The sequence below is a fragment of the Cotesia glomerata genome, linkage group LG7 (genome assembly GCF_020080835.1).
Source record: "Cotesia glomerata isolate CgM1 linkage group LG7, MPM_Cglom_v2.3, whole genome shotgun sequence".
NCBI classification, from domain to species: domain Eukaryota; kingdom Metazoa; phylum Arthropoda; class Insecta; order Hymenoptera; family Braconidae; genus Cotesia; species Cotesia glomerata.
Window position 1 is genome coordinate 15,250,428 of NC_058164.1, and position 22,387 is coordinate 15,272,814.

Consider the following 22,387-nt stretch of genomic DNA (forward strand, 5'->3'; position numbering starts at 1 on the left):
CAAATCTTTATTTGAATGAAATAAATGAGTCGATTCAATTAAATAAACCAAAACGAAGTAGTATTTGATTAAAAATAATATATATTCAAATAAAAGAAATTTATTAACATTAAATAAATATTTTTGATTCATTTCAAATAAATCTGTGCATTTGAATCAAACAAACCGTTTTCTCAGTGCATTAAATTTCCACGTTTTCATGTCCTAAGAAACTATTCTAACTATTCCTCCGAAGATGTCCCTTCGCGTGTGTACACTTCTGATGGAATAAAACATGTTATAACAAAATTTTATTAAAATTGCGACATAAGACCAGCAACAATTGCTAGATTTATTTATAAATCAAAACATCTGAGAAAAATTTAGGGAACTGAAGGCTGTTATAATTGCAATATTAAGTTATTGGTTGGCTTAATTGAAAAATTCTGTCTTATAAACACAATAGAGAATAAAGTTGATATATTTTATGAGTCATCGAAGGGCATTATAAATGCTATCATTCATGATGCAACAAAGAAGCCCCCATTGTAGCTGGATCTTAATGATTCAAATATTTTTCTTCAAGAATTTGCATCAACAAAATTGAAATGGAAAATTACGATTAATGTTATTTCGGGGCTTAAAATATAGAATTATTATTTAATTTTTACAAAAATTCTTTTATATAAAATGAAATGTGTTTGGAACATTAAACATATTTGTTTTCACTAATTAATTTTTATTTATATTAGAGCGAAAATTTTTTATTAATATTTGTTAATCTACTTATATTGTTTACAGCTATATAATACCTCTTGATAATGATATAATGTAAAATAAAATATTTTTTTATTGATTGGAATGTATAACGTAAGAAATTTCATGATTAGTGAAAATTTCTTTTGAGTAATTGTTATTATTTTAAGTTGTATATTGAATATAATAACAGAATATGTGAAAATAAATTTTAGCTCGACAGTAGATTAAGTTTATTTTGTGCAAATTGATTAATTAGAATTCTGTTTTTTATAATACTGAAGTTAGCTGACAACTGTCAATTTTTTTAATTTTTATAAAAAATCAATAACAAAAAAAATGTTTTAAAAAATTTTCAGTATAGTTTTTTTCATTTTTATGCTATGAAATTAAAAAAAATTTCGAATGCCGTTGAAGATAGGCAGTATGTACGCCTTAAGTTTTGAAGAGCAGTAAAATATGAAAATTTCTAATGTCTATCAACTTCAGTGTCATCTTTTTTTTTTTAGCTTGAAAACATATTTTTGTTAAGAAAATTTTCCTCAACTTAAAGAACTTCTTGCAAAATAATTTCGATTCTCATAATTTTTTTTTTTGTAAATACATAATTCTTAATCAATTGAAATATATGTACAATTCTCTCTTAATTAAAACATTTTTAACAAGGATTTAGATATAATTATTATTTAGATTAATATTTTCACGATAATTTTTGCATTTCAAAGAAATTTTGAACAAACTATTTTTAAAATATTAGATTATATAGAGAAGTAAATTATTTTTCAACTTTAATTTATTCCCATGGATAATAAGGTTTTTTTCGTTCCTTGGAGAGAGCTCCCTGTGTTGCTCGAAAAATATAAAATTTTATATTTTCATGGCAACTGAAAATTTCTTTTCACCTTGAATACAACAAAAATGAAATGTCCGCAGATTAAAATTATATTAAACATAGATACCTCTTATATATTATATAACATTACATTATTCTTCATCTTAGAAATACTTGAAAAATTTTTACATACCAAACGGTATAATATTATTTACAATATTTCTTTGAAATCCATTGTATTCATTTAAATTTTCTTTTATTATTTTTGTGTGTACGAACCATCATTAGTTAAGCTTATCAAGATGTATAAAGACTATTATATTATGTCTACTTAAAATTTCGTATGAAGGTACGACTGCATTATATGTAGTTTTTGCATTGTAGAAACATGTGTTGAGTGTAATTTATGATTCTAACGAGAGGCTACAATGAAAATTTTTCCGAAAATTTCCGTTTAACTCAAGGTTTGACCAAAATTTAGATAGTATCGGCATTACTCAAATACTACAAGAAGTTTACTAATTAATATTTAAAAATGTAGATAATACGAATAAGAGTGACTATTTAGAAAATTTTCAGATAATTGTGTATTTTACACTATAGTTTGTCTTGATATTTAATTTCGAGAGTGTATAAGATTATAGTGTATCCTGTTCTGAGTAAAATTAACTTTCGAGCAAATACATTCATAGATTCATATAATACAAATGTACGAACTATACTTATAGTCAGAAAAAATCTACAATATACTTGTTCCGACGCAGCAAAGTTGCGCAGAAGGCTAAAAAAACGATATACAACTACTAGCTACTATTTTACAAGCATTATTAAATTAAAAGTAAAATTATCCTTTAAGTATTCCACGACAACTGATAAAAAATATATGCATCGATACATCAGTAAGTTGCAATTACATTGACGATGAAAATTTATAAATTTCGTTTTAACTATATGATAAATATTAAAAAATATTGGAAAGTCTCTTAGCCGGGCGCGGCTCCCCACGCGGTTGAGCAGGAACGCATCAATTTCCTATAGCGCCTTTTGATTAAAAGAAAAAGTAAAAAAAAAATTGGAATTAATTTATTATAAATATATGATTGTTAAAAATAACATGACGTTTCCTTAATTAAACAATTCATTCAACATTTTTTTAAAAACTTTTCCTATTAACTATTTTATTCTTTTTATAATCGAGTTAAATCATTTTTTAAATTATTGTTGAAAGATTAAAGGCTATCAGTCACGAAGTCGGATAAAAAATATTTATATCTTTTTTTTTTGATAAAAACTATCAATTAGTGATATTGAATAGTAAAAAATTACGACAGTTTTAATGTACTAGATAAAATAATAAAAAAAAAATTATTGTTATCATTAGTAAATTACATGTAGTTACATGTATTTTTTTTTGTCAAGGGTTTATGGGAGTTAAGAAACTAATGCTTGTTATTTTAAATCAACATTTAGAGGCTATTATAAATTTATACATTTTTCGACGAAATAAATTAATATTGAGCAATACTGATGGTTCTATTTAATGATTAAAATTTTAGAGAGTATTTAATTATTGCTTAAAAGTTACATATGTGTAATAGTTAATGTATTTATTTATTTATTATAATTTAATCGTTCTGTTATGACAAATTGCACAAATCAAGCTCCGTAAAAATTGTTAAATGCAACCGCGAACTATGAGCATATTTTATTTCAATTCATTGAATAAGAAAAAGAATCGTTTTTGAGTATAACAAATTTATTTCAGTATGTAGTTATGAGTTAAGAGGTGGGGAATTTGCAATGCTAGGGACATTCCTGATGCCGGCAATTGGGGTGGGAGGCAGGTATAATACGACAAGATGGATGTGGCGGCATGCGGCATGTCTCTCGTAGCTCGTAGTTCTGCATATAGTCCAGTCGTCACTAACCGGCTTTCAAGTTAACATCATTCTGTACAGTTTTAGACGACATATTTCGAATATTTAGCAATTTTAATTATAATTGAAGATTAGCGGTACACTATTTTTATATATATATATATATATATATATAGTTTGACATGTATTCACTCTTAAAATTGGCCATACTTGTTATCGCAGTGTCGTGCAATATTTATTCAACAAAATATTGGAATCGACGCATATGTGACTAAAACTTTCAATAGTGTTGATCATGAGTACGATTATACTTATGAGGATTCGCATAGAGATTTAAAATAATTTTTTTAAATTTAATATCCATAAAAAAAACTATTATTCAAGTGCTATTATTTTTAATATTAATAGATTTTTAGTGATCAGCTGAAAGTGATCTCAGTGGATATTATTTTGGATTATATCAGAAAATTGGTAAGAATAGTTTTTCATTATAATTATGTTTCATGGTCTAGTATGGATTTGAAATTTATTCGCTTGGGATTTCAAGTAGAATTGCGTCGTTTTGTGTAATCTCATTTTCACGTAAAATAGATGTAAAAAAATTATTAGATCCTCCACCAGTCAACTATTTTTGAATATAATGAGTATTTAAAAAATTAAAAAACTATAAAAATAATTAATTTATATTTGCTAAATGAATTATTACAGTTATTAAGTATATTTTTATACACGCCCTATACATGGATAAAAGAACGACCGGCTTTTTTAGTGCCGCGTGGGTCGAGCCGGTCGGATCGATTCCACGATGCGCGTGTTGGATTATTTTACTATACGTACATGTAGCGCTATTATAAGTTTTTCGGAATTCAATTGCCTTTACTTCATTGTTTCTTAAATTATTGATCTTAACTAACTATTTCATTTATGATATTAAAATTAACAGACATTTCACAATTTTTTCAACAAGTAAATTGTTGTTAAAAAAAATTATAGAAAAAATTTTACATGGAGAAATTTAAAAAAACTATAAAAACAATTTAATTTTTAGTATTGATGCATTTTTTAAAGAAATATAAAAATTAGTCGAGGCTTGTTGATTTCAATATCATACAATTATGTAAATTTTTACTATATTTTTTTTTCTTCAATCAAGAAAAAACCAATCTTACGTTATCATATCCAAAGTTTTTTTTAAGCACTATAACGGAAGCAATTATCTTTCAAAAAAGACATCTTATTATACTATATAGAACTCTGCGAAAAAAAAAAAATCTTTAAATGTTGTCTAATGATATCTCTTGGATGAATTACCGAATTGAACGCTATTATCGAGATTGAAATCTATCAGGTTACAAAATAGTTTCTACAAGTCATTCAGAAACGAAAATTTACTGAAATAAATTTCATAAAATAATTCATAAATTACCTTATTAAAAGCATAAGATTATATAGAAATAAATACGCGGTAATATTTTCTGTGTTGATTATATTTTAAATGAAATAATAAAAAAATGATCAGGTGTCTACTAATTTCAGTATCATAAAGTTTTAATATTTTAATCCTTATGATTTATATAGTAGATCGTTTTTCAAGGCCAGTTAATTATGTTTTAATTGCTTACAACTGAAAAATTTTTTCAACTCGATAGATAATTTTAAAAGCTATTTTCTAATGGCTTTCACATTAATAAGAATTATATAAATGACAAAATGGATATGTACTTAAGAATTTATTACATTTACAAATTTTTATTCTTTTCATTATTTAGGAAAACAATACGATCTTCTTAATTTTAAGTTACTAACGGAAATGTCGAAAGGACTAAGAGTTTTACTACAAAATATTTAAGAATAGAAAACTTAACATAAGTAGAGCTAATTCCTGTCTGTCTGTAAGTTTAAATTTGTAAATTAGTTGCTGTGTCCTTAATGCTTGGCGATCCTTTGTGCAGTAGGTACTAAAGAAATAGAATTCAAAGAATATAGTAGTGTGCAGCTAACTCGATTTCTGTATGAATATAATACCATATGAAAAGAACAGAAAAATCGTGAGAAAAAAGCTCATTTTCGACATTTTTTTATTCTTTTTTTTAATTTATACGATCTAGTTAACGTTGAACACAGTATTCAAAGGTTAATCACGCTTCACAATTTCCTACTATAACGTAGTAACGACAAATGGAAAATTTTGAATTGAGTCAAAGTTTGGAAACCAAAAAATTTTTAATAGCCATTTTTTCAAACAAATGTTAGTTAAAAAGAATATTTAAGTTTGAATTCTATACTGAAAAAAAATTTAACTTGAATCAAGATGAAAATTCTTGAACCAAGAAAATAATTTTGAAGAGTTTCAGTTGTCTTGAATTCAGTTGTTTTGAATCGAGTCGAAAAATTCTTGAATCAAGTAAAATTTAATTAAACCAAAAAAAATTTCTTCGCTTAAGAATTTTTCTACTCAAATCAAAAAGATGAAGTTCTTTAAAATTATTTATTTGATTCAAGTAAATTTTTTTTCTGTGTAGAAACCTCAAAATATTAATTTTATTTATTTAATTTACGTGTCTTGCTTTTTTATGCTTTTAAGTTGATTGAAGTTAAAGTAGCCTGCAATCGTATGCTGAGTTTTAATTTCGGAGTCTCATGTGTGTCTAAACTTGAATCCATTGGACTAAGCTATGCAATTAATTGTATCAGGAGTAAAAATGTATCACTATTATAATATTTACGGCCTTATACTTATGAATGAAATTAGATACGGAATTTAAAAATGTTTTTTAAGATGGTCTAAAATTTCTAAATTGTTGAAACTATTTAGAATTTTCTGGAAATTTTTTTTTTTTCAAAATGTTTCTCTAAAGTTGTCGAAAGTGAATTTTAACATTAATTTATTCATTTCCTGTAAAAATAATTTTTTATTTTAAATGAAATGAATTATTTTTCCAAATATATGTAAAATGAGCAACAGTAACTCTTTTTGCATAATGTAGAATTTACAAATATTATTTTCGTCCAAAATGGTCGAAAGTAATTTTTAACAGTTTTTTTTTTTTATTGATTTTGCATTTTCGAGAAAAAAAAAATGTTTTTTGTAAACATTTGAATGAAAAGTAATTCAGTAATTTTCAAAAATTGATTTAGTGTACCAAAAACGAAATAGTATATTACATACCTAGGCCAGTAAAATAAGAAAAGTCTCAGATCACATGTAATTGTTGGCCGAGGCGAAGCCGAGGTTGACAAACATGTGATCTGAGGCTTTCTTATTTACTGGCCAAGGTGTGTATACTATTTTTCTGCTCGACGTAGCCGGAATGTGGCAACTTTGTTTAGCGCAGCGGCCAGAAAGTTGCCACTTTCCGGCCGGAGGGCAGAAAAAATATTTCAAGTTCAGCGTTTAACCCTTCAGTACCCACGTTCTTTTTAGTGTCTCACTTGCACTGCAGCGACATCCTATAAGTTGAATGTGGTTGCGTGAATCTGCGCTTATAAAATGTAGGAAATTCAATTAATTTTTTTAAAAGCGATAACTAAGTTTTTTCTTGGTGATAATTAACTAATATTCACATTTAGGATCTATATATCTCAAAAATATAATATTTTATTAATCACAGTTATAAAAAATTTAATAGTTTTATAATGTCTGATAATACAAGCGTTAACAAAAATACGTACGATATTATACGATTTATTTTCTATGTGCTATCGTGTTGTTTTTTTTAATACTATAACAATACAGTCGATTATTTATATTTTCAGATCTGTATATGTTTTTTTAATTATTTAATAGTCATTTGAAATAGTACAAATACATTTAAAAAAATTTATATTCTGAAGCTTTTATATGGATTATTAATTTTTTATGGTTTTTTTTAGAAACATACCTGTAATCAATGTGGGATTTTGAAGGATTCAGTATGATGCCAGAACCTTTAGGTACTGTCGTGTCGGACGATATATGGAAAAAGTTTGACATGGATGCCCTTCACTCTTCAGAAGGCTATGTGCATGTTAATTTTTCTTCATTTGATATTATTCCTGAACCATTTGATGACACGGATTGTTCAGACTATCCAGAAATTCGTCACCATGACTGTATGTGGGCAGGATTATGTATAAGTAAAGAGCACAATAAAATATTGTCAACCAAAAATCAAAGAATTTCCCCGCCTAGAATAGTACAAGCCGGCAAAAGTTTGTTGAAATCACGATCATCGTCAGATTCAATGGATCACCTACAGCAAGAGAAGTTTTTTATGAAGAATCAACATCAGAGAATGGATAGCTTAGAAAGTGATGGCGGTTCACCACGTTCAGAATCACCTCAAACTTCTTCCGAGTCATCAGAAGATGATTCTGATAGTGAACGAGATATACCAACTTTTAAGCACGATCAGTTCAGTATTAATGAAAAGTTAATCGAGTGTATATCTGCGCCCGTAAGTGAGGTCACCGGACAGTGTGTCAGAAGTTCATTGAAGATAAAAGTTGAGGTCAATGAAACAGATCACGATGAATCCATTGATACTCGAAACAATATCAATACATCAAAACAAACAGAAGTCAGTAATACCCTCATTGATCATTGTTATTACATAAATCATCCCACCAGTATCAAAAAATTAGACTATTTGGGTGTTCAAACACCATCCGATTCCGGTGAGTGTAAATTTATATTTATTATTTATAATAAAAGTCACTTTGGTAATAACGTTATTAAATAAAAAAAAAAAAAAAAAAAGTAATTAATCTCATTTTATAAATTATAAAAAATGTGTCGTGTACTTTTTTGGAGATGTAGTCTTATAACTTTTGGAAATTAATTCATGATAATTTAAAACAAATATCTTTTATGAACCGCACGGTTATACATGTGTCATTTAAAAGAGCTCCGGTTAAACTTTATCTTGAAAAATATTCAAATTTCCTCGAGTCACGATCCCTTATTTGAAAAAGCCCATATCCCTACTTGATACTCAATTGAAAATTCAATTAAATTTCACTCCAATTTCATTCTTAAAATAGTTTTACGATAAAACTTGTTTGTAAATAGGGCTCAAAAGTTGTAAATTTTAATAGAAGACGGGTACAAAGTTTTTTTAAGGCAAAAATATTCATTAATTAATAGGAAAATTATTCGCATTTATGATTGTCTTTTGAGAAAAATTGAATATTTTTCAAAATAAATTGGCTACTTAATACATTAATAGTTAGAGAGCATACTAAATCCTTGCATAAAATTAATTTTGGTTATTTCTGTAGATTTATTCGTTACAATGAGTTAGAATATCTCATAGTAAAAATTCATTTTTCAATTATTTTCAAATAAGAAGTAGATGTTTGCGATGATTTATATCTTGATAGTAATATTGATAACTCAAATTTAATAGATTTCTTATCTTCTCGCTTTGAAAATTCATAATTTTCAAAAATGGGAAATTGGTTTTCGTTCGATTTTAAGAAGTCAAATTTTTAACAGATTTTCACGTTTTAAGGTCCTAGAAAGTCATTCTGACTGTTTCCCGGCTTATGTGTGTATATAAATAAAATTTTGTCACCATATATCTCAAGAACTAATCAACCGACTGAGACTTATGGCATGACATTTGTTAGGATTTATTGGGACAAATTAGATTAGATTTTGAAGTCAATCAGACAAGCCGTTTCTAGTATCCGAAAAACATAAATACAGAAAAAGAAATTATTTTACGTTTGTTTGAGATGATATTCAAATTCTTTGAGCAATCTACTCAAAATGTTATGTACACTTCTTGTGTTTAAATATTTATTTCAGGTAGTTTAAATATTTCAAATAAATGTTCTGAAGTAATTTCCATATTTTCGTGCTCAAAGAGTTCTAAATTTTCTTGTGAGAAAATCTATGCTACTATAAATTACAAAACAAAATTTTGAACTATAATGTCAAAGATATATTTAAACAAATATTTTTGACTTTTCTAATCTACTTTTTCATAATTTTTTCGGTGATTTAATGTGGAATTCTCTATACATGTATGATAAAAATATTAATTTATATTTACATATTTGATCGCCAAGGTTCAAATTTTTTATGTATTTGTCGTCTACATAAACCATCTGAACATATGTTGCGTCATATGGCGGCGGCATCATGGTTTGTCGCGCTAACGAATTGCTGCTGAGCTGCTGAGTGTTATGTGGATAATCGGCTAAATATTATATCTCTTTTGATACTAAGAATTGTAAGCTGTTAATTGCACGGTTACATCAGATGGCGTTAGATATTGAAGTACTTTTACTCTTTACGTGCACAAAAAGTATTTGTACAGAATATCAATGCAATATTTAACGTTTATTTTATTCCCATTATTTGATAAAAATATATGTATTTTTGCCAGCATATATGCGCATATATATTTTTTCAGTGTGGGGTTACTTACGCATAGATAGGTATACCGTAACAGAGATCTCAAAATTATTGCTAGGTGAAGGAGTTCACAACTGTTCTAATAAATAGTTCTTATAAAGTTCTATATATATATATATATATATATATATATATATATATATAGTGTAGCAGTTCCTTAAATAGTTATCTTTCCTGCTAAAGTATTAATTCTATCAAGCTGTTCCTAACATATGATTGTATTTATTTTTCTCTACTAACAAGATAAATCGTAATAGATGCTTATATTATACATTTATAATTGAATGATGTGATTACTGCTGCTATTATTATTGTAATTTAAGTGATATATTTTTTTATTACTTCGTCTATTATTTACTACAATTATTGCCGCTGTAAAAAGTAAAAACCAACTAACTTTTTTTTTGTTCCAAGATTACAATTGTTGTGCAATATCATCATTTTTACGATAAATTATCGCGTGAGAAACTCTTTCAATATTACATATCATACTTCATTAAAATTATTTTAACTACATTTTATCAAAGCTGTATGAACATTAAAATTTCTTTGAATCCAGAAAATCGTTGAGTTTTTAGTAGATTTCATAGAAATCTAACTATTGCATTTCTCCTCATGGTGGAACTTTCGAAAAATTTTGCTTTTTTCTGAATTAGTTCGTCGAGCTGATTCAGAAAATACATATGGTTCAAAAGTTTATACGTATATATATATATTTATATATATACGATATAACGCGGCTTGTCCGGACGAAAGCGTCTCTAATTCATAATGGATCTTCTCCAAACTCAACATACTTAATCTTTAGACGAATACCAAGGTCAAGTTCAAAGATGAGCTTAATTGGTCCAGTAGTTCAGAAATTACAGGGTTTCACAATTTTGAAAATCGTAAAAATTCATATTTTGGCAGTTTCTTTCGCGGATAACTTTTTAATGAAATAACATTGAATTTTTGTAAATTTCATTTTAAAGCTCATTAAACGAGCTTTAATTTTCATGTCATTTTATGCTTCTAAACTGAAAATAACCTATTCTTCTGAAGATATTTAATGAAATTTTACTATTGCATTCGTTTTAACTCAGGGAGAAGGAATTCTATCAATGTGATTGAAGTATTTGTATTATTAGTGTTGTGATTTTATTTAAGTAGGGAATCTACTTCCATTTCGGCTGCCGAATGGCACTTTTTTAGTCTTATTCTTGAATTGTTTGAGAGATGTTGTAAGGTGTGAAAATAATCTTCTCTTCTTCATTTTGAACTCAAAGTTCTAAAAGGAAATAAAAATGAGATTGAGGAAATAATGTTTCATATATTTTTGAATAATGAAATTCAGTACAAATTATAGATTCAAATAATTGTATGAATTTTACATATTTCGTTTTTTAACGTACATTGTCTTAATTTTAGAAACTGAAATAGTAAAGACTAATTTTTTTTTTAAAGCTTATGTTTTTTTAAGATTAAGTTTAGAAAAGTGTAACGTACATATTTTGGTTTGAAAAGTATTATGGTGTGACTATCAAGCGACATGGCTACCGATAAGTAAATTTTCCCGCGCGTCTCAATGATCTCTAAAAGCGCGGGAAGTTGAAGGTCATGTGTAAAATGACGTCATTGATATAGCTACTTTTTTCTCTGGTGCTAAGCCACGTTGCAGTTGGTCGTGGGATCTTATCGTAGTTTAAATGGTCGACGGAATGTGGCAAGTTCTTACCATTCGCATGAATACTCTGATGGTTACGATGTATTGAAGAGTCAGAAGAAAAGGAAGAAGAGAAGGGTATTGGTCAGGACCGTAACTCTTTTGTTTGAGTGCCTTCATTGGTATTTATTTCACGCATACTGGGCATTTTATTTTATTTTTCCTTAAAATTAATTTGTAATCTAAAAGGTTTTAAATTTAAAACATGATTATTGTTTTATCTTCTTTATTACTTTGCGGAATAAAAAATTGTTACATGTTACTTCTACTGTATTAATTAAACTATTTTTTCAAGATATTACATTAAGTTATTCGAAGCAACATAGACGTCAAAAAAAAAAGTCAGTTGTTTTTAGTGTCATTTAGTTGCGCAACAATTGATAAGTTAGCTTGAATACAAACTGATTAGACATGACAAGGTAGTCTACAGTAAATGATCACATAGTAAATTCCCACCCTGATAACATTCTACAACGACATGCTTCTACGAATAGTATCAGTGCATGAGCCATATTCTGAAAGAAATAACCATATAAGAAACTATTGATTATAATTTATTGATTTAGTTAGTACATTTCAATTATCAAAATTATCTTTATTTTATAACAATTTATTATTCTGAGCTATTTTGTTCCTGTAAATTTGAATACAATCATAATTCTCATAGCCACAAGTCTCTTAGTACAACAAAAATTCTCAGTATAGAGATGAGGTAACCGGAAATACTTGGAAATAAAATACTCGTATCCATTAGTATGGTAGTATGAGGATGTTAGATATTTTAACATGTGTTACTCATCTAGACGAAAATTTAAATATCTCGCATGTCTAAATCAAATTCTATTGTACTCGAAATTGACTAAACTTAAAATTGGTTTATTTATTAAACATTCAGCACTCGCGTGTTTCTTAGTATCACTTGCAGTACTGCGACATCCTGTAAGTTGAATATTGTTGCGTGAGAGAAAATTTCATGGCACGTGTGGTGATGGGTAAATTAATACTTAAATACTTTGCCAATTTTTAATATTGTATTAACATTGATTTTGCAATAATTGGTTATTTATTTGATGAATATCCTAATTTTTTTTATTTTCGTGCTTGATTTAGCATCGTTGGCAATATTTTTTGATAATCTTTAATTTTGGTGAATAACGTTACATATTAATTGATTGATATTTGATGTAGTGTAGGTTATAAGTTCATGCGCTACGATTTTATAAATAAATATTACAATGTTATGACTTTTATTTCAATTAAACAATTTCAAGTACATTGTTATTGATTGAGTAAAAAATTAATTTTTATGCGTTCATTTTTACTTTTTGTGAAAAAAATTTTAATTTGTGATAATTGTAGCGTTTTGAAAAATCTCACAAATACAATCTAAAAAAATCTTTCCGAATTAAAAAACTATCAATACAAATCAATTAATTTCATTGTTCAAACAAGTATTTAAAAAAAAAAAAAATTAGGAAAACGGTTGACCCTGAAGGCCATCCCTGTAACTTCTCGTTAATTCCATACTTAAAATCGCGCCAATGACGTTTTTGAGCTCTTCGAGCTCAAAAATACAATTTATGAGTTATTTTGAGCTCTCCGAGCTTAAAGAAATTGCATTTCTATGCTTTTGAGCTCTTCGAGCTCAAAAGTCTGATAGAGGTTTGATAAGACACTATTTTTTGAATTTTTAAACCGCTATAACCTTTGAATGAATAAACCGATTTTCACGCGGTTAGCAGCATTCGACGCAGTTTTTCAAGTCTTATAAAAAATCTTAAATTTCGAATTGATCGCGCTAGGAATATCGGAGTTATTCCGAAAAAACACTTTTTTCGGTTTTCTTTCGTTCACGATATCTCTTGAACGAATCAACCAATTTTGACCGGACTGGTGGCGATCGACGTGGTTTTTTGAGGTTAAGAGCTAATTAGTTTTTGGAGTTGAACCATCAAGCCGTTTAAAAGTTATTCCAAGAAAACAACATTCGAAAAATTTTTTTTTTTTCAGTTTTTTGAAGATTTCTCGAAATCTATTGATCTGAATCGGTTCAAATAGGTTTCAAAATCTAAGTTTGGTCAAGCCCTTTCGAATGGCACCAACCGCGATAAAATCGGTCAAGCCGTTCGAAAGTTATAAGCGGTTCACACACACACACACACACACACACACACACACACACCGTGACAATGCCTAACGGCGGTTTCCATGAGGGATAAGGGGAAAGAGGAAAAGGGGTTTAGGGTTTAGTGGGTAGGGGCGCTAACGTCGAGTTTCAGTATGACACTGCGTCGAGTCGCCACATATCCAGGCCAAACAACTATGCCTAGAATCCGTAAAAAGGATTCCCCCCCCTTAAAAAAAAAAAAAAAAAAAAAAAAAAAACACACCGTGACAACCTCGCGGGGATAGTCAGGGAAGCTTCCTGTGACCTTTAAACGTCGAGATCTGATGAAAACTCGATTTTTCAAAACGGGGTGAAAACAATAACTTCCTGATTTTTGAAAATCTTCGATTTTCTTAGCGGGAAGTTAAAAATTAGGAAAACGGTTGACCCTAAAGGTCATCCCTGCAACTTCCCGCTGATTCCATACCTAAACTCAAAAATATAATTTATGTGTTATTTTCAGATCTCAGAGCTCAAAGAGTTAGCTGCACTGATAGAAGGATTTATTAACTATTAATAATTTAATTTATTTGAAGACAATTATTTAATTTATTAAATTTTAATAAATATTTTTTAACATTCAATAAATATTTATTTGGGAGGAAAGTACATTTATTAATAGTTAATAAGTACTTATTAATAGTTGAGAAATATTTATTAACAGTTAATAAATATTTTGTTGAGTGAATTTGTTTCGTTTGCAATGTCATATGATATGAAGATTGCTTATAAACAAAAATCATCTTTACAAATTATTTGCATTAATTATATTACATTATAATAACGTTTATTGTAACATACCGAATTCTATCACAGCTCATAATTATTTTTTATATTTTTAAATATTAAAAACGTTAATTTATTTAGTGAATTTAATTATTATCATGTATTCCAGCTATCGGTTTATAAAAAGTGTCAAAGGAAAATTGCTATTTTTGCTTTTGATTTTAAATAAATATTTGTTAACAGTTAACAAATATTCATTAACCATTAATAAATATTTATTAACAGTTAATAAACTGTACTTAATAATTACTTATTAACTGTTAATAAATATTTGTTAACTGTTAGCAAATATTTATTAACATTTAATAAATCGTATTTAATAAATGATTTATTAACTGGTAATAAATATTTATTAAATCCTATGATGTTAAAAAATCATTTATTAACAGTTAATAAAGCTTATTAATTATAAACAAATCCTTCTATCAGTGTGTTCTATGCTTGATAATCTGATAGAAGTTTAATAAAACACTATTCTTTGAATTTTTAAACTGCAATTACTTTTGAATGAATAAACCGATTTTCACGTGGTTGGCAGTATTCGACGCAGTTTTTCGAATCCTATGATTTACTTTTCAACACAAATTAATCAGACCAAAAATTTCTAAGTAATTCGAAAATATCACTTTTTTTCGATTTTTTTCATCAACTATCTTACGAACGAGTCATCCGATTTCGATCGACCTGGCAGCGATCGACGTTGTTTTTTGATGTTACGAGCTGAAAAGTTTTTGGAATTGATCAGTTTAGCCGTTTAAAAGTTTTTCCAAAAAACCACATTTAAAAAAATTTTTTTTTCGCAGTTTTTTTGAAATTTCTCAAAATCTACCGGTCCGAATTGGTCTAAATTGTATGAAAAATCTGAGTTTGGTTAAGCCCTTTCGAATGGCGCCAACCGCGATCAAATCGGTAAAGCCGTTCAAAAGTTATGAGAGGTTTACGTACATCCACCCCCCCCCCCCACACACACACACACACACACACACACACACACACACACACACACACACACACACACACACACACACACACACACACACACAAGAGTTGTGGTCTAGGGCTCTAGAGCCTTATACACAGTAAAAAAATTTTCGTAAAATTTAACATAAAATTTTGTGTAGATGATTTTTTTACATAAAATTTATGTTAATTCTACACAAACTGTTTGTGTTGATCAATCCATCCATTTTTTAACACACTCAAGTGTTAATTCAAAATAAAACTACCCTTTTTTAATGTTACTGGCCAACCAACACAAAATTTATGTTAAAGAATACTCCCATTCGGTTGGTAGTATAAATAACACTTTTTAAATGTCAATTCAATATAAAGGCTGTGTTGATGTTTTCTATAGTAACACAAATAATATGTTGAATTTACACAAAGATATGTTAAATTATGACGCCGCTCCGCTTTATTTTGCGCGGGATCTCGGGAGTACGAGCATAGTCACGTATGCCACACAAGATATTTAGACATGTGAATGTGATAGTCTCAACGTCATTTTAATTTGGTGGATTTTGATTTGTGTCATTACGTGAAATACTTAAATACAAAGTGAAAAAAAAATTATTTTCCATTAATATATAATTAACGAGTTTATTAATAATTAATAATTAGAAATGAATACATCATTAATCCTATAATCATCTATTGCCACTGACTTGTAGTAAAAAAGCAACTATTGATTAAAATTAATTAATCACTATTTAAAAATTTTGAATTCTTTATTGAGTTCTTTAACTTTGTATTTGTGGGAAACAATTTATTTTTTATTCAGAAATTAAAATCTATTTAAATATATATTTAAATTATTAATAAAACTCACAAATTTGACAGCTGATCTGAGTAACACAAAGAAAATGTTAAAATCAACACTTTATTTGTGTTATGGATAACATTTAAGTGTGTAGAAATCCGAGAATCAGCCGATGAAAGTCTTAACATATTTTTGTGTTACTTTTAACACAGAATTATGTTGATTTTATCAATACAAACAGTATGTGTAGAATTAACATAAATTTTGTGTAAAAAAATCATCTACACAAAATTTTATGTTAAATTTTACGAAAATTTTTTTACTGTGTAGAAATTCTGTTTCAATTTTTTATTAGCTCGTAAATTGCAAGCAATTATATATTTAATTGTATTTTTATTTGAATTTATGAATTAATATAAATAAAAATTTACAGATGTCTAAAATCACGGGTTTCTAAATTGTCTAGTCTATATTTATAGATGTCTATTGTTTAAGAATTTATATATTAGTAACTATCAATATTTTTATAAATATAAATATTCAAATGTCTTTTTACTGACTTCTCTGAATTTAGTTCATTTTATTTTATCCAATGCCTATTTTTACATTTGATAAATTTTAAAATTATCTAATTATATCGTTGTCTTTTTTTTTAATATTATAATTTTACTTTTATTTATTTTATAAAGTGTGTGATTATTTTAATTACTAATATTTTTAATTTTTATTTTAATCGTGATTGATATTTTGAGTTATTTATTTTCAGTAAATTATTTTTCCAATTTCGTTCAAATTGATGCTTATAAAGATTTTCTTTTTATTGATTTCTTTATTTACAGATGTCGAAATTTTGATTTTTCTATTTTACCTTGAAATTTTTCAACCGGTACGAATCAATGACGCGCACTGTATTTTTCAAACCGTAATAAATATTTAATTTGTTTCCAACTATAATTGCTTCTGATATATCTTGTGAATTTACCATTTAAATAATTATTAATCAACAAATAACTTGATTATAAAGAATTGTGAGACATATCCGAGGAAAAGTATAACTTTAATTGATTAACTTATAAAAGGACTGCAGGAATAATCTCCTTCGCGACAACCGAAAAACTGCGTCAGTAGAACTTATAATCCGGTTGTATTGTATTTAATTGAAGATATTCACGAATTATTCTATTTCTAAACATAAAAATATAATAGCTTTTACTTGCTTTAGTGATAAAACGAAATTTTTTTTTTTTTGTACATAGTTACCGAAAGTATCAGGGTATGTGAGTTTTGCCATACTTTTTGTTTAAAAATGAAATCCAGGTATACTTGAGGTATAGGATAATGTCGCTACTGTACTTATTCCTAGAATGGCGGATATCTAAATATCTATACACGGTTTCGTGAATCAATGGAGACTAATTAGATTGAATTGTTGGAAAAATGTTTGATGTCATCGATCCTATCATAATTTTAATATTTACAGATTGAGAACGAATGTGTTTGATCGTATTTACGAGTCATCTTTTAAAGTTATTTTTTTTTTCATATCAAATCATTTAAAAATATTAAATTGTTGTATATCTTGTGAAAAAAAAATCATTATTTTCAAGGCTATTATACCTGACTTACGATCGGCTTCGTGCCGTTATTCAGTTTTCACATATATCTTTTTCTTCTTACGAATTCCAGTTAATCTTTTAGCACTCTGGCAACGAAAAATTTAATATGAGTTCTTTTTTAAATTCAATTCCTTTTTGAAATTTTAATGTCAGATCTTTACTACACTACTCGGCTGCCCAATTTCAAAACACAGTAACTGACAATTTTTTTTAAAATTTTTCTTGTTAAAAAAAAATTTGCGCGCCTAATTGATAAAAAATTTGATTTATGAATAGAAAATACTTGAATATAAATATTTTAAAGAAAAAATACTTTAAATTAAGGTCTAAAAGTTATAAGAAATGCAGCAATCCTAAAAAAAAATCAGGTATAAAAATTTTGCAGTTACTGTGTTTCAAAATTGAGCAGTCGTGCTATGTCGATGATGAAAAAGATAATTCTTATTCACTCAAACTAAGATATGTAACAATGAGCTTATTGATAAGAAATTAAATTTGCTTATGCATAATGATTTTGAAAGTATTTTTCCTAGTGAAAATATTAAATATATATGCAAATTGATGGATATATTATAAAAAATAAATTTTTTGTTTCAGAAGAAGAAATTGATGTGGTTTCGTTCGAGAAACCAGCAAGTTTATCTACTCTCCCAAGTATAGTAGATCATAAAATTTTGCAATCAACCGTAAAAACTGTTCTCAATGATAAACCTGCACCTAGACCACGAGGTAGACCACCAAATTCAAGTCGTAAACGTCCAGCACAAAATCAGGAACGAGAACAAAAACCAGCAAAACGTGTTGCAGTGCAACGATCTTGTCAAAAAAAAATCACGAATGTACCAAAAAATATTTCTTCTTCAATTTCAATACCTTCGAATACAGAAAAATATTTACTACCGGCGATAGTAGCCTCTGAAGATGAACCTGATACTGATAAAAGAAATCTTCATAATAACATGGAACGACAGAGAAGAATCGAACTGAGAAATGCCTTTGATGATTTGAGATGTTTAATACCAGATCTTCAAATAAAAGATAAAGCACCAAAAGTTGCTATTTTACGTCAAGGAGGTAAATATTGTATGAAACTTAGAGAAACCGAGAAAAAATTGGTTGCTCAAAAATTGGAACTGAAAAAACGTCAAGACAAATTACGGACGAAGTTGAGTTTATTGAGAAGATGCTTAGCAAAGCAGCGCTAATAATTTAAAACAATACATAATTATTTTCAACAATTGATGAATTATTTTCAAATATTATGAGTAATTATAATTATATAGATGAATTAAGTACATACTATAATAGTAATATGATTATGAATTGAAGTTTTTTTATATAAAAATAGGTTTGAAAAACATCCTATTATATTTTTCATAACTAATTTGAGTTTCTACGTATGATCTAACACTTCAGTAAATTTTGAACTTTTGTATTTTTACAATTTTAAAAAACCAATTACCGAGATAGTTTTTGAATAAATGTTTCTAAAACTGTATAAAATGATATAAACGGTAGTTCTGGGCTATTCAGAATTATCATATCATACTTTTTTCACTCAGGGATCCAAAGACTCTATTAATGAAAGTGAGCTCGGATCAACGATTATTTGGCTATCAACGTGAATATACTAGTAACTGAAGGAACATAGTATACTATTACATATTGTGGTTGTACAGTGTAGGAATATTCTATTTAGATGAGTATTTTCATTTGATATAGGTAGATTTTTTGTCGTAACTATCAATTTTTTAGGTCCGTTTGAATTTTATAATGCTAATAGTTATAGATTGGGGGTTAACGCGCCATATGTAATAAATAATAAATATAAGAATACTTAAGAATACGATAACACTAATCTTGAAATATATCCTCCAATTGGTAAAAATGTTACTTAGGTCTTTATAAACTTTTTATAATCCAAAAGTTATAATATGAATATTTTTTGACTGATACCAAGTGTAAAATGTTTATTTTTCTTTATTGATTATTAAAAAGGGAAAATTTATAAAACCCCAATATATTATGACGATTAATTATATTTATAGTTGAAAAAAATGTGGTTGAGCCGCATTTGATGGTAGTTAGATACTTTTTACATTTTTGTTTTCTCTTTCTGTACATGCATATAACGACAATCGCTGTGCGATGTTGTGGCAGCGACTTGTAGTTAGATATTGACAAGCTAGCCAATAATATATATTTTATATTAAACAGAATATTACGCTTTAAATGTCAGAATTGATTTCTTTTTACAAATAATAGTCAAAGAAAAAAGAATGTGGTCATAAAGATTAGAAAAAGTTATTATAACTATATTAATCGTAATTCGGTCTTGTTAATCTCAGCCTCTTTTAAAATTTTACTATATTTTGTATTGAACATCTATATTACTTTCGCCACGGCCATATATTTTAGTTATTTTTGTCTTTTGTACAAACTTTTGTTGTTTTTAAAATCTTTAAAATTATGATAGATTAATTTCTTAAAATCATCACATCAATTAATTATTTTAAGTCTAATTTTTAAGGTAAATTAAGCTTTAAACTTGAATAAATAGTTATTTTCATTTAACTGTTTCTTATTTAACGACAACGTATGAATAAATAAAGTTTTTAGTTAATTTAAGTAAAGTTTTGTGATTTTTACTTGAATACAATAACTAGAAATAGCAAGAAAAGTTATCCATTCATATTTTGAGATCTTTATTGATCTATTGAATACATTTTTATATTCTTCGACACATATTGCGTTATCTAAATGTAAATAAATATAAACAAATTTTCATTATATAAACTATTTTACATAGTAAACTGTGTAATTTATCGAAGCATTTCATAATTATTACTATGTCAACGCATTTTATATATTATTTTTATTATTATTATTATTTTTGTTATTGTTATAATAAATATTATTATTATCATCACAATTTATCATATTACTATTAAATCTTTTGTGTTGAGCTTGTTTATTTACATATTAAAATTAGTTTACATATATAATGTGTATTATATATAGAACTCCAAATTTTTCAAATATATTTTAATGGAGTAATTTTTTATTATTAGTTTGTATTATTTTTGTATAGATGACTTAGATTAATTTTTTATTACAAGTATAAGAGTATAAGATTAGATGGAAAATATGAAAATCGATAACAAATGTGTTCATTCAATTTAAATTTAGCAGTATTTATATTAATTATACTATTGAGGTGTAAAAATGGCAGTAATAAATTTAAATGTCAAAAAATCTGCGACAATTGAAGTAACGAAGATAAATGTATGTTAACAATAAGTGTTAAAAAAGATAATTGAATGGTTAATAATAATAAGCACTATTATTTGCATGACGAGTTGAAAATTGTTTATAGCAATAGCATAATTTATTATTCGATTGAAATCAATGAATCGATAATTATAAGAAAGTTTGGGTAACCATATTGAAGTAGCAAGTGAAGAAAACTATGGTGATAACAGTTTTAATGGTAATAGCATATGTTGTATCTATTACTGATATAGAAACAAAAAATAAACGACGTGAATTAGATGATAATAGAATAATAACTTGTAATTAATAAGTGCTTCATGTAGAATTAATATGTTTACTCAATTATAAGCACATTGATGATTGTCATTAACTTTTAAAAATTGAATTGGTAAATATGTCAATAATTTCATATTTAATATTCATTTAAATTTTCACGGAAATCGCTACAAATCGAAAGTATGAAATAAATAAATCTAAGAAAAATTTCCTTTCACATTTACCATTTTCTAATTTTAAAAAGTTAACACTAATATAAAGTTGATTATTATTATAATTATACTTTATTGATACATAAATGTAAAAAAATGGACAACTTGTTATCCTCGTGCCTTGTATGAAAATTACGCTCACATATTTTTTAACCACTTTAAAACTACGCAGAAATTTTCACTATTACTGGTTTGTTCAATGTGCCAACAAATAAATAAGAGAAAGAGAACAAGACTCCATACTTGAAGTACTTTTGTATAATGCCGTTTCATACTTTTGACCATATATCGTGTACGACCACTCATCTTTTTTCTTTATTCAATTTTTATATAAATTTTAGTAAATCTTACATAGTTGCGACAAGATGTATTTTTTTTTAATTATTAATTATATCTTGTAATTTTTAAATACTTAAAAATTTATTATGTTAAAACTAAAACTTGTTGGTTATAAATTATAATTATTATTTTTAATTCTAATTTTGAATTGAAATTTTATATTTTTATTATAATCTTTTGATTTTTGTACGCTTAAGTCATAAAATTTACTAAACTGATGGAATTAATAAATATTTTAATTGATAATAATTTTAATTAGGTATGAAGGACAAAGGAATTCATTTTTTTAAAAGAGTGCAAACGTACCTGTATAGCCACATAGATATGGATATTATTCATAATTTCTACAATAATTATCACGTAGTACGAGTTTATACAAGTAAATAAATAGTAGTAATTGCCTCCAA

General features: G+C 26.8%; 1 protein-coding gene across 1 annotated transcript; it reads left to right on the forward strand.

Annotated features, from left to right (window-relative positions):
- Nucleotides 1–3,450: 3,450 nt before the first annotated feature.
- On the forward strand, nt 3,451–20,508 carry LOC123268334 (myc proto-oncogene protein). Its single transcript, XM_044733317.1, has 3 exons — nt 3,451–3,915; nt 7,318–8,100; nt 18,478–20,508. The coding sequence occupies exons 2-3, from the start codon at nt 7,335–7,337 to the stop codon at nt 19,083–19,085; spliced, it is 1,374 nt and encodes a 457-aa protein (XP_044589252.1). The 5' UTR covers nt 3,451–3,915; nt 7,318–7,334; the 3' UTR covers nt 19,086–20,508.
- The last annotated feature ends 1,879 nt before the right edge of the window (nt 20,509–22,387 follow it).

Bases quoted from the DNA above. Each gene is read 5' to 3' on its own strand.
- LOC123268334 (XM_044733317.1), top strand. From the start codon at position 7,335: ATGTGGGATTTTGAAGGATTCAGTATGATGCCAGAACCTTTAGGTACT. The intron at 8,101-18,477 runs GTGAGTGTAAAT...TTTTTGTTTCAG, and splicing joins TCAAACACCATCCGATTCCG to AAGAAGAAATTGATGTGGTT.